The following is a 14,661-nucleotide window of genomic DNA, read 5'->3' as shown; positions in this document are numbered from 1 at the left end:
AAGTGCCTCCTTCCACAAGAATTAAACATTTAGAACCACTTTGTTGACTTGGGAACTCGACAGCAGTCAAAAATCTTGCACTGTATTCTTAGGGTTGATTGTTTGAAACTGAGAGCTTTTTCCAACAGGAAATATCAAATCCATCAAGATTCTCCTAAATTTCACATGAGTTTCTCCCTCTCAGCAGCATTCTGAGCCTGAAGAATTCCTTCCACAATGCAGGATACTTAAATGCAAGATGACTAACATAAGTTCCTTGGTGTAGATTCTATATACATAAAGCTAACACGCTAGTTAAAACAAACTGTCAATCTGTTGTTACATATCTCATTTTGGAAAGAATGCTTCTGGGAGAGCATAACAAAAAAACAAAACAAAACAAAAAAAAACCCTCATTTTCCCTTCAATAACTTCACTAAAACTGTAAAATTCCAGCTGAACATTTACCTCTTAGAAATCAAGTTTGTGCTTAGAAAAACTTCAACATACACAGCTATGATACTAAAAGTACCCAATCAACTTATGGCCCAATTTTTCAAATTAACTTCGCATCTATTACCGTTAAGACAGTACAGGCATCTTTGGGAGGAAAAAAAATAATCAGCTTTAACTATGCAACATACTTGAAGAATGTAACATTCAAATATGCAGGGAGTGAGCGAGAGGAACACAAACAGGAGTGCTGTGTTTAACTTAACCACGTCCCCATATGGCCATTTCATCATATTCTGTCATCATACCCATTCCCCCACCATCATCATTATTAATATTAGCATTGGAATAAACAGACCTTTAGGAAGGGTGAAGTAAGGAATTTTCTTCTGAAATGAAAACACTTCTTCATTAAAAGGTACCTTAGCTAATACATTCTATTTGTTAATCCAATACCAGATTTTACTGACCAAAGCAGGCTTACACTGAAATACTCTTCTACAACAGAGGTTTAGGAAATCATTTGCATTCAATGTCCCTGATGTCAATTCTAATAAATTTTACCATTCATTAAATTTGTATCTTTGATATCATTTGGAAATTTCATTAATAGCTAATTATAACATAGTAATTATAACATGGACCTTAACAGAACAGGGAAGTTTTCAGTACATATAATTTCTTTTCCATTTTATAAAAATATAACTGTCAGACACAGGGGGGAAAAATCTTAGAGAACAAAACTAGTACAAGAAAAATTACATTGTTTCTCTTACTCATGACAAATAGTGAAGATTAGAGATTGGTAAATTTAAAAAAATTAAATCTTGCTGTTTATAAATTATTAAATCCCAAGATAAATCTACCTAAGCTTTCTGTCATAGGAACCTTGACTTTAAGGAAAAGACTGAATAATACATTTGCTTCGAATGAGTTTCTTACATCAGCAATTCCACAAGTCTTCTGCACACTCCTGCATCAATCACAGCCTGGATTTTATCATTGGGGCCATCAGACAAATAGGACAAAGCCCAGCAGGCATCAGCTAACACATCTGTATCATTGACAAACAGCAGCCAGGAAAGCACGCTAAGACAAGGTGAAACCTGCGAGACATTGAAAAAAGAGATACAAATACTGTGCAATTAAAAGAGCCAGAAAAATCTATTAACGTATCAATTAATTCTGCATGTGACAATATAGAACAACTCACTGGCAACTCAGGCTGGAATACTCAGAAAATTTCACTTAGGTAGCACTTATGTTCAGAGCTGTAGCTACACACGTACAGAGGAACAAAAGTCAGCAGAAGAGCACGTATGGGAAACCTTCAGCTTCTATAGTACAACATCTGGCAACAGCTAAGATGTGCCATACTCTGCATTAAAGCAATCAAAGTACAGTTTTGTTCTTCTGTGGGATTGGCATCTCCAGCACAGGAATAACAGCAAATAGCTAGGAGGCAGCAATATCACACTCTCAAAGCAGTGGTTGTGAATGTCTGCCCAAAGGACTAAATATATTCACAAACTTCATTTGTAAGAAGCCCATATATTGGCTCAGAGAGAAATTCTGAAAAGTGAAATATTTCTGCTGTTTAGTTTGAGCTTAACCACTCTCCTCTTATTGCTTATTTGGATACCACCACCATCCAGTGCATTGCCTTTCAAACGTGTCTTACCTTGGCAAAATCTGGAGGAGGATTCTTCCCTCTGCAGAGGTTGGATAGAGCCCATACAGCATTTCGGGTCATGGTGAGACGATTCTGTTTTGAAAGCAACCTAAAACCAAAACAAATGACCTTTGCCTTTTAATTTAAAGCAAGGCAATCTGGAAGGGTCATTTATCAACTGCATGAATCATTAAAGTAAGCTCGGGCTCATGTTTTAATTGACACCAGGTGAAAATATGCTAGCATTTTTTTCAGTAAAAATAAATCCCAAGGAAAATCATCTACAGTGGCTGGATACTAACATTTATGCTAGATACACACCAGCACCCTGATCAGAACAATAATGGTCACACGCCAAAAGTGTGCACATTTAACTGCTTAGATACTGACGTGGCAGATTAACAGTCAAAAGGTGCAAGAATTGTGACAAAATGACTGTAAATGAAAGGATCTTCTTGAAATGATGCAGGTAGTTTTGGAAAATATTCTTTTCACTGAACAGCCATTTTTGTGTTAAAGTCTCAGTTTGTCAGCCTCACTCTTAACCTTACACTTTTGTATACAAGTTTACTAGGGAAAGAGAACAAAACTTTTCCTTTACAAAATAAAAAGCTTGTATAACCAGGCTTAGGGCTTTTCAAACACTAAAGACTGTCACTTTTCTCACTGCAATTATAGTCCACAGGTACTACTGTATCCAAAAATCAACCCTAGCACTGACAAAGATTTCCATGCAGCTAGTTAATTAAGTCAAGCATAAGGTGAAGCCTCTAAACAACACACATTTCTGACAGCTCAGAAATGACAAGCCGCAGCATTCTTTGGCCGAAGAGGAATGCAGCAAGGCAGGATCTCCTTTTTCCACAACTGCAACAAGTCAAAAGTTTCTTTTTCTCAGATCTCACTGTAGCAGTGGCACTAGGTGAGCAGTGGAGAACTTCACCACTGCAAAAGGAGTTTGCAAAGGATAGTGGCTGAGTAATACTAGCTTGGACATGATAATGTGAGGTGGTGTCACTGCTTCAGCAGTAATAATGAGCAAGTCCAGCAGAGGTCCATAAAGATGGTTATGGGGCTGGAGCAAGTGACAAACAAGGAAAGGGTAAAACCTAGATTTGTTCAGCCTTAAAGAAAGACTTGTAAGATGAGAGATTTAATTGTTGTCAACAACTCTCGAACAGGAAGATTGAACAGAAACAGAAATTGAACAGAAAAGATGAACCCAGACACTTCTCAAAGGTGTGCAGTGACAGGACAATAGGCCACTGACACAACTTAAAACACAGGAAACTCTGATTAGGTATCAGAATATTCTTTTTCACCATGTAGTGGTCAAATATTGGAACAGCTTGCCCAGAATAGTTATGGAATCTCTGTCCTTGACGTTTCAAATTTGACTGGATAAATATTTCAGCAACCTAATCTGATCTCATGTGCTTTGAATAAAGGGCTGGACTAGATGACTTCCAGAGGCCCCTCCCAACCTAAATTATTCCACAATTCTATAAAAGGCCCAGACATTCACCCACCGTGTAGAATAAAATGGTTCTGGTTTAGCTACTCCTACATTTTAGCTCCAAAAAGTAGCTCAGGGGACCCCATACGAAGTCTGATTAGACCACAGTAAAAATAGCCATTGTCCTTCGAGGGATACAAACTGTGCAAGTCAATTTAAGTTAACTTACAAGCAGCAACTTTCACCAGTTTACAAATTGCAGACAAAATTGTATACCTAATCTCATTGCATATTGCATACACTGTGAGTTGTCAATAGTCTTATGTTAGCTGTAGCCTTTTAGATTCAGTCTTATCAGATACTCAAGCAAAATGCTGAAGAACATATTAAAACAGACTTACTGCAATAAAGGGGGCAGGATATTACAGTCCAATACATAGTCTCTGCACATAGTGCTGTCTCCAGCAATGTTGCCAAGAGCCCATACTGCCTGCAATGAAAAACACAAGAGTGATTGCTTTTATTTTTTGCAATGCAACCAGGTTAATATATGTATTAAGAGTGGGATACACTCTACTCTCACTGTTAGGTCCTAGACAATGTACAAAAAGGGAACTCATTCTGGTTGAAAGTTATATATACACACAGTCAAGCTCACTGTATTGTTCAGGAATATTTACACAGATCTAAAAGGAGTACCAAAAATGGCCAGGAGGTATGTTTGTAAAGACTTCTGCAGACAGATATAACCTTGCTCTGCCTACAGTACGAGACATGAACTTATCTCCTCCAGCTACATGCCATCTGGTTCAGAGCTGATTCAAGTCCAGATGGTTCAGAGCACAGGTTAAGCAAGCTCATATCCACCGAAAAAAACCTGTGTATAACACCTCACATTAGTATGTCCTAAGAAGCCATAGAAACATGCATTGTTTATAATACAGTCATATTAGGAATGCTGACAGTCGTATCATCAAGAAAGATGAAAATCAGAAACTAAATGCAAAGTAAACCAACATTCAAACTCAAAGAGCTCAAATGGGCACTGGCATATATTCTTTAAGAGAAAACAATGCAAGACAGAACCAATGTTGCCTGTTAGACATATGCATGACAAAATACAAGGACATGTACTTCCTCCCTCAGGAACTGCTATTACAGTAACCCCTCACTTTGAGAAATAAGATCTAAAATACCAGAAGATAGTCAAAGAAGCATGAAATCCATCTTCTGTAATATGATAAGAACAAAAGATTTCACTGTTTTTGATTTATGCATTTGGGTTGAATGGTCTTTTTGATATTGTTGTTCACTAGTATCAGAGCTATATCTGAAAAAAATAAGAGGAAGTAGTCCATACTAAGTATAACAGTCAGTTTTACGAATTTCATCTGATTTACAGATACATTTTTTTCCACACAAAGAAGTGTATGAAACTCAAATATGCTATTTATTTTAAGTTTGCAGAGGACTAAGTGTCATACCAAACAGAGAGGTGTATCTGTATATAAAGTCTACACAACATACTTCCAATACTGCATGTGACTTCAGGATAAAAGCAATCCTGTTTATCATGGACAAAAGCAAGAATGCCTTCCCCAAATTTCTCTTCAGTTAAAATAATTCCCACAGCCAGAGTTATCATCTTCTCTATCCCTCAGCTATTGATTGTGAGGACTCTATTTTCAGCAAAATGCAAAACTGCATAAATATTTCCTCAAAATATTATTAAAAAAATTTCCTCTGCAAAATTAATATAGCTGCAAGATCAGATAACAAAATGTAGATACAGATGTCAGCTAGAGCTAGTGTGTGCGATAGAGTGCTAGTGCTCTCACTCTCTCTACACACACACAAAAAATACTAGAAGTCCCCAAATGGCAAGCTGTTAGAGACTAGGAGACTATTCTGGGGAAGCATTAGTTTCGTTCTCCTATTCTACTCCAGGCATACATTCTTCTGGGGTGCCCCCCCATAAGCTGGTCTTCAATAATATAACTTATTTTTATTCCAAGTTTTACATTTTACAATAGTTCTGACAAGAGTTTGTCTGAAATAAAAGTATAATGCTGGGTCTGTCAGCTTCATGGACCTAAGATGAAGAAGGCAGATACTGGAAAATTTAGCTTAAGAGACAGAACATATGCCACCTCCTGCAAAATTTCATTCTTTTTAGAACTGAAAGAAACCATGCTTGTTGCTCACTGTGATATTTGTATTTCTTTAGTACTGAGTAGTCCTTGCCACAAATGTAAGACATCAGCTGGTTCTATATCAACTTGTGGATCTAAGTATAAATGCTTAGGAGGCAAAGAGGGCTAGTATTTGCAATAGTTTTCTTTTCTTGGATGTGCTGGTAATTTTGTACAAAGATACAACCTTGCTGTTTGGACAGCCTTACGCACATACCTGAAGATGAAAGGAACATAAAATTTTAAGAATTGTAGTCTGTATTTTTAATCAAAGATCTTAGGTAGCAAAGTTGTATGTAAACTGAAAATGCAAATACTGCCTTGTCAGTTGACACCATACTTTTTCGTACATCTCTATAGATTTGCATTTATTGCCAAATGCAGGAGTAGGGATTGTTGCAGGTCTCCAAATTGTTCTTCTCATTATTAAACTCTAATGTGTTTTGGGGTCCCCCCCAAGGCTAGACAATTTTTATAATGAATTATAGTAAACTGCCAGTTTTCTAGAGTACTGTTGAGCCATACAGTACCTTCAATGCATAATCCATATGCTTTCTGACAATCTTCCATTATCCCCAGGATTCTGAAGATTCTCTGTCATATATATTTTGTTAGGTCTTGGGATTTTTAAACCAAGTGCTAAACCAACCATCAACTGTACAAAGAATCTGTGGCCCTCAGTGGAGAGGAAACATTATGAAGTGCAAATCAATGTTTTTTCCACCTTTGGCTGTTGACCTGGGAAATGGATCTAATGTTGGGATGAAGACTGAAAGTTAGCTTGCATACATATATAATTGGATTAGTGGACATGGGGAAAGACACCCAACATCCAGATTCTTAGGAGATGATTTTAACTATGCCCTAAAACAGAAAATAACCTTTCTTTCAGTGCCTGAGGTGAAGAGACTTCCTCTTTACTTGCATCTCATTCACTCAGATAAAGTATCTCATACTCAAGCCTCAACTGTTTTTTTCTAATTTCGATGACTAAGGCCTAGTCAGTAGGACTTCTGAGGTATAAACCAGCAAAGAGAACTCAGATACTAGACTCACAGGTCACCTCTGTGACAAACAAACAACAGTTTAAAAAAGGCACAGCAATACAACTGGTATCAAGTGGAAACATATTGAAGGAAAACAAAATGGGAGTTTTAGCTGGAAATGCAAACCTTTCCAAAGGAGAACAGGGCAGCTGGGGATCTTCCTGCCAACAGCTGTACTTCAGCTGCAGAGCACAATAACAAATGTCTGTCCTTGGGACGGGTGTCTCAGGAGTCTTAGACAGGCAGCATAAGGCCTTGCCTGGCTTTTGAACAAAATACCATGTTTGTTAAGGGAACCCAAGCTGACCTGGGTTTTAAAGGGCACTCAGGGTAGAACTGCAGCAAAGACACTGCTGAAGCTACATCAACCACAAACATTTTCAAAGGGCTTTGACAGGGTCATTCAAGAGAAATAATTTCAATCTTTTCTTCCTAAATCTCTAGATAGAATCTTTTCTTCCTAAATCTCTAGATAGAATCTTTTCTTCCTAAATGTAAGAAGCAGAAAAGGGTTTAGGCTTATGCACCTGACAAAAAATAAAGTATACCAAAAAAACAGAGAAAGCATGCGTGAGAGAGAGAGAGAGAGAGAGAGAGAGAGAGAGAGAGGTGTAGCCCAGAAGTTTTTCCATAAATACTGGAGATGTAGCTTCTGTCATAACTCAGTTTCTTTGCTGGGAAAAATGGATGCCAACTGGCTTGACCATCAATCACAGGGAATATCACAAAAAGGGTGATACACAATGCAAAGAATGAAATAGAAGAATTAAAGGATGGTAGGGTAATTGGATGTCAGCTTGCATAGCTCAACGGAAAACAGGTCTTGTAAAAAGAAACAAGGTGTAATATCATTAACATACATGTGGTTTAATAAAGGTAGTTATAAAGATTCCACCACTTAGACTTCTATCAAGCAGCTGACTTAGTATCACACAACATTCAAATTAGCACATGCAGGAAAAATAGTGCAATATATGAGATTAAAATTCGCTTATGAATTTGGAAAACAAAACAAAAAAAGGACTGTTCGACAGAGAATCATGATCAGATAAACTGGCTTCTGTTCCTGAGCCACTGCTATGAAAAGTTTGAAATGAAAGACAAATTTAGCGGTGGTAAAAGTCTGTAGAAGACAAAAATAGTGAATAATGATTAGTCAACATGTTAAATTATAATAATAGTAAATATGAAAATTCTTCAGTTTATACTGTGATACCTATTCAAAATGATATTACCACTTACGGTTCCTACAGAATTACTATCCCACTTAGCACACAGAATGGTTCACTACACACAGCCTTCAGCATTTCTTTTTCTCTTCATCCTTCACTATATAGTTCTAGGACTAGCTTATAGCCTATTTACCCTGAACATAGTTTTATTTTCTGTATTTTTCCTGACTTCTTATGTTATAAATGTAGCAAGAGCTGCTTGCAAGTAATAATAACTTTCACAGTACTATTGTGAAAGAAAATGAAGAATCATTTTACAGAGGGAAAACCAAGGGGAGAAAATTATGGCCAATATGGCCAAATATCATCCAATTTAGGAAATACAGCCTGAGATGCCCAGAACCTGATCTGCTCAAAACACAGATCTAACTGCTGAAGTCACTTGCAGAAGTGCTGAGTTGCCCACAACTACAAAATGAAATACAAACATTTCACGTTGAGCATTCAAAAAAACCAACAGAACTAGTATCCACTTACTGAAAGCTGGTACAAGCAAAGTGCTCATCATCAGACACTAAGTGGTAGATTTATTTGTATCAGAAACCTGCAGTTATCTTAATCATAAGAATCTCTTCCTTTTTCTCCTTCACTCACTATAGCACGTTCCAACTTTAACAAACAGGGTCAACAGCATGACAAATAAAAGCTTCCTTTAGTACCCACTGATTTGCTACTACAGCAACAATCTGTCCAAATACTGAATGAGATGAGGCTCTTCTGGGAAAATATTATATCATTGTGTACTCAATTCTACCTTGTAGTGCAGAAGCACAAGAGCCAAAACCTTTGTGCTCTTTTGCATTTTTCATTTCTTTTAGTAGGTCTCAGGGTGAAGAGTTTGGTTTTTTTAAAGCTGTCAGAAGAAAAAAAAAAAATAGAACTTCAAGCTGACCTGCAACAACCCCAAAGTCAGCTGTCAGCAGGGCTGCAACCTTTATACCTGCAGCACAGAAACCTACCATGGAAAAGCACGTTTAACACTTCGCAGTATTACATCTTCCTTCTTAAGCACCACTTATTATTGACCAATTTGTTGCTGTTAAAGACTTGTTAATAACAGAGATCATGAATTCAACGCCTGAGCTGTGTAGGAAAATATTTTCTGGTGGTTACAACCCACTCAGCCTGCCTACAATCTAAACTTCAACATGTCAGCAGTTTATTAGGAGAGAGAGGAGGAGGGACAGAGATAAACTACTTAACTGTGGCCCCTAAGCTCTTCTGTTAATTCACACACATCTTAAAGCTGCACAAATCATTCTAAATCAGGCTGGCTCTTCCCACACGCTGTCTCAACATCAGCAGGAATATTAACAGCCTAAGAGAAAAACAAGTTAGCCCTTGCAAAGAAGATCATTAAGAGCAAAGAATGGAGTGTCTCTTACCACACTCAACGCCCCAACTGTTCTACAGAACATTTTGCAAGCAATGATTGAATTTTGGAAAGTAATGCCACCAATTTCAAACCCCCAAAAGCATAAACTTCAAAAAGCATTTTTGATATCATATAGCTAAGTTTGGATGGATTTTCACAGAGGCAGAAGATGGCATCTGTCTATCATTTTGGCAAGCTCCATACCGAATTTCTACTTTCTACAACAACAAAAGGAGACTAATTTCCTCAAAGAAAGCTAAAAATAATTGATGACAATACTTTTCCTTTAATATCATTTTCTGAAAATACTTTTCCTTTAATATCATTTTCTGAAGTATGCGCAAAAAAATACTTATTTCCTTTAACATAATTTTCTGAGGCAACCGAATTCAATTTCTCTTAAAAAGTTCTTTCCAAAATAAATTCAGCCCAAGACAGGCCATCGAAAGTGGAAAGATTAAGAAAACTGAGAAACTAGAAAGCTATAAAACCAATGTCTTTCCTGTGGAAAATGTCAGGCAACCTTAAGTACAGGTGGCACTTTGAGTCAGCTATAAGACAGAAAGGCAAATTATACAAAGCGATCCAAACTGCTTATGAGCTGGACTCTTCCAATCATGCATCTCAATACAGCCAAAGGCAAGGTCAGACATCTAGGAAAAGAGAATAGAGGTCACACTTACAGGATGGAGAACTGAATCCTGAAAGTCTGTGACTCTGGAAAGAACAATGGATCATATTCGATAATCAGCTTAACCTGAGCTCACAGTTTGCTTCTATGGCAAAGAATCCTCATACATATCTTGGATATTTATGTAGGGAAGTATGAAATGCAAACAAAAATGAGGTAGTACCTCTGCAAACAGCATGTCAGAGATGCTACTGGAATATCTGGTGCTTATGACTTCATCACCACAAAAAGATATTGAAAAACAGAGCAATGTTCAGAAAAGGGTCACCAAAAAAAGAGAAGAGATACCTTTATAATGAGAATTCAAATTTTAATTTCATTTGATCAGGAAAAACTTACACCACAAACTATAAGTAACTACAGGAAAAGACGGAGAGCTTGCTAACTGAATAGGTAATGAAACAAAAGCCAATGCCTGAAACCTAAAACTACTCAAATTTGTACAGTGAAGGTGCATTATTTTCAAGTTAGGATTATGAATTACTGAAAATCTGGGTGCCAACATGATCAATATTTCATCACCTGAAGTCTTCAAAGCAAGATTAGACACCTTTCTATCTAGTACAAATACAACTTAGGTACCTCATGCAGAAACTACCGAGTCAAATGTTTGGTTTGTGCTTTGCACTATGGTCCCTTCATGCCTTAATTACTCTAATTCATAAGGAAGGTACCAAAGTGGCATTTACAGACAAAAATCAGATCTTTATTCTTTCATTTTAGCCATGACGTTTCAAGATGGTTTTTTCTGCAGCATCCTGCAGACATATAGAAAACTTGACTATGCTTTTGCCTCCCTTCCTCCAATTTTAGACAGCAAGTATAACGCACTCACACTTTAACTTCATGAGAAACTCATAAGAACTTTCATTTTCTAAAGTCATCTTTTAAACAAGCCTTTTCAAATTCCTCATTAAGCAGAACAATATTAACCCTTTACAAACTGAAATGCATTACCCCATTGGCAGTGGTTAAACATATCATTTCTAGAACAAAGAAAATTAACATTACAGTATTCGCTCAGACATCTTAACATATACTAGGTAGGAAACAATTGTTGTGCAAAACTGCCAAACACTACATTCCCTCTAAAGGCACAGCACTTTCTTACAAAAAGGCCTTGTTCCTTTCTGTAAGGGACCAAAACCAATGCTATTCTTATTCTTTACCTGTTCCTGTACATCTTCAAACTCTGAACTGAGCAGCTCTATGAAGATGGGGACAGCTCCTGCTTGGATCACTATTCGAGTCTGAAGGGAATTTCCCGAGGCAATGTTTGTCAGCACCCAAGCAGCTTCAAACTGGAGAAGAAAATACAGAAGAAAGTTTATTGGAAACATTCTGTGCCGTACCAAAATCAAGGCAAAATTAATGTCTTTTAAAATCAGAAAGAGTTGGTGGAGGGGAAGCATGATATACCTAATTATCTCAGACAAATCTGCAAAAATAAGAGTCAGAAAGATACAGTAAGAATTATCAATATCACATAAAATCAAAATCTGCATAAATATATATAGTAACAAAATCAGATTTGCTACGGCTTTTCAAATTTTTTTTTTTGCTGTGCAATTTTATTATTTCCAGTCTATTCCACTGCCTTTCCTCACTGGCTACACCAAAAAAAAAAAAAAAAAAAAAGAGCAGTCCTTTCACAAAACTTTTGATACCTGCTTTTACCAAGTCAGCAATGAAACTCCTGAAGATGGAATGAGAACCAAGGGAGACTATAAAGGCTGTTCAATAAAACTTGATGGATATAAAAATAAATAAATAAATAGATGCCATTTGAAAAAATGAGAATGAAGATTTCCCCAAAAGCTTTATGATCACAAGTATTCCTGTCTAACTCTGGTGATTAGAATTACTACCAAGATTTATTCATGTATCATGTTTTTATTCAAGACTGTTTAAGCTAAACTGAGATCCTGACTTAACACTTTCATCTTTTAACTGTTTTTGTAATTATTTTTAATCTGAAGTTGCTTAAGCATTAACAATTTAAGCTGAACTACAAATTTTAACACTAACTGATACAGAACTCTCCAATTTGGTAGATTTCTGCATGCTTCTGAGTCCAAAAAAATTGTTACATTACACTAACAAATACAAGAAGTAAACATCCAGAAGCTAGGGAACAAGAAAATACTGCTAAAGGTGAATGAAAAGGCAAAACCAACAAGCAGTAAAAACAGAAAGCTGCATAAGTTGATTAATTTTTGATATTACTAATGATTTTTAAGAAACTAATATTGATCCAGCAGTATTCCAGTGAAAAGTTGATATATTTTTTAAGACTAGCTGCTAATCTGAGGAGCAGCAAGGAATTACACTTGGGCTTGAACGATAAAAACAACTCCCATTAAGGGGATGCACAGAATCCTATGGGCCTGAAAGAAAAACTAAACAATTAAGTGTAGGCTTGTAAGGCATGTATTTTTTAAGTACTATTAATGATTAAGACTTCAATTTTAAAAATGCAACTAATTCTGCCCTTCTGATACGACTAAAAGAAAAAACATCTTGTAGTAGAATGTGATTAGAATAAAGGATTCCAAAATGCACTGTTTTAATACAGGACAAAACATGGGCTGCAATAAAGCAAAGACACACAGTGCCAAATTGCAAAACTTCTCTTTAATGAACAAGAAGCAAAAAGTTCAAAGGGAGGGGTTAAGATCAACATAAAATGTACTTACTTTCCTGTAATTTTACTTCCTCTGAACTTAGTACCTAGGTTTCTGATACAGTGTAGCAGGTTTACTAGCCATCCTCCAACCACAGAGATGTCTTTCTTGTATTTTAGAACTTGCCCTTTTGTTTCCTAATGGGTGCCAGCACAGTGAACTATTCAGAACACAGACTCTCAGACTCTCCAGTCATATACCCGTAATGGAGAAAAAACACTATATATACACAGATTAATCAAAATTAAGGTCAAATAGCCTGGGTACTTTCCCTTGTTCAAATCCACACTTTATTTCAACCTTTTATGAAATCAGTTCTGATATGAGCTAATCATGAGACCTCTCTACCCTTTTGCTGAAGAAGTTCCATTAAACTGAGCTCTTCGCAATATCTAACTAGACTTAAAGGAAATCAGATGATGCCCTTGTGTGAGCACCATTTAACATTTCAGACGAAAAAAGTTACAGAATGGTTGGTTCGCTGCAAGTCCAGTTTTTACTAGGTATTCTATCGACAATACAGAAGAAATCTGGAGCATAAAGCCACAAAGTTTCACTGTCACTAACACAGAAGAGTTTCCACATTCAAGTCATCATACAAGTAGTTGCGGTACGCAGAGAGAAAAATCTCCAGTGTCTCCAGAATGAGTTGAAAATCCCTTCCTTCTGCAACCAGAGTAGAGTCAGGAATATCTAGAATGGAAAGCCCAAAGTCTGTGTGCTTGTGGCAAAGAACACTCTTGGAAACAATGACCACCCCCCGCACTCCCTCACCCCCCCTAAAAGTTAAGGTGAAAATAAGAGAAGCTTCCTACCTCTGAACACAGCAAAAAGTTCTACCTGCAGACCCTGAACTGCCAAGCAAGGAAATATACTTGGCAAGAGGAAAGAAAATTAACTAGTTGGAATGGACTATCATGGGCAAGATACTCTAGCAAAGAAAATTAACAAGTTGGAATGGAGTATCAAGAACAATGCACCCTGGTTTATATTTTCACTGCTTCCTTACAAACTATTTAGGACAAGCTTATAAATTTCAACTTAGACTACTCACTTTTCATGTAAAAATCAACATAGCACATACCAGTAAAGCCATGAGAATTTGATTCAACCTATGATTGCATTTAGTTTTTTTTTTTTAAACTGCAGATGTATCTACATTTGATGTACATGTCATCCTTTTTCCCTCCTATTCAAATATATTCTTCAAATACATCCTTCAAACATTACCAGCTTTCCTTGTTTCCCTTTATCCTTCTGTCTTAAGGCTTCCATGCTAGAGGCCCTCTAAATAATAAAGGAATTCAACTTTTCTGATAAACAGATCGCTTAAATTTCCACTGGAGTTGCAAACCAAAAAACAGGCTTAAATCTGACACGTGCTCCTCCTCTTAGTTACACTCCATAGGTTCCTCAATAGTGGCCTACAGACTTTTGGAATTCTGCTGGTCTCAAGTTGAAAACTAATTCCTATAAATGATACATTTTCTCTAGTATACAAAAAACAAAAAAGTGCATACCTCCATCCACCAAAATTTGGACTTCACAAGGCACTAACAAACTCTTTGCCTCATGCATTTTGACAGAGCATTGATTCTAATCTATATATTGTACTAAAATAGTTGTCAGCTGTTGACATTTTCTTCTTTTATTACAAGATTAATTTCCTGCCAATTCAGCATTTTCTACTAGCCCAGAAAAAAGAATACTGACCAGAAAGAACAATAGCTAGAAATCAGACAAAGTTCCAAGCAGTAAGTCGAACACAAATTAAACACCATTGTAGCAAGCACAATGAAGCTTTTCAAACGAAAGCAAAAAAGCTTCATGGTTTCTACCTTTATCGTTACAGACATCATTTAAGTTGCAATTCTAAACCTT

The 14,661-nt window shown here is 36.6% G+C and overlaps 1 protein-coding gene across 2 annotated transcripts in view; it reads right to left on the bottom strand.

Moving 5' to 3' along the window:
- KPNA1 (karyopherin subunit alpha 1) overlaps positions 1-14,661 on the bottom strand; it is a 53,669-nt gene that overhangs the window by 20,816 nt on the left and 18,192 nt on the right. For both annotated transcript variants that reach the window (XM_026104905.2, XM_026104906.2), the window contains exons 6-9: positions 11,266-11,397; positions 3,962-4,050; positions 2,114-2,213; positions 1,375-1,538 (exon numbers count right to left, since the gene is read on the bottom strand). In XM_026104905.2, the coding sequence (XP_025960690.1) occupies positions 1,375-1,538; positions 2,114-2,213; positions 3,962-4,050; positions 11,266-11,397 (485 nt within the window). The remainder of the gene's footprint in view (positions 1-1,374; positions 1,539-2,113; positions 2,214-3,961; positions 4,051-11,265; positions 11,398-14,661) is intronic.

The sequence above is a fragment of the Dromaius novaehollandiae genome, chromosome 1 (genome assembly GCF_036370855.1).
Source record: "Dromaius novaehollandiae isolate bDroNov1 chromosome 1, bDroNov1.hap1, whole genome shotgun sequence".
Taxonomy (NCBI): Eukaryota; Metazoa; Chordata; class Aves; order Casuariiformes; family Dromaiidae; genus Dromaius; species Dromaius novaehollandiae.
Note: the sequence above shows the minus strand (reverse complement) of the source record. Positions and strands in the feature narration are given on the sequence as shown.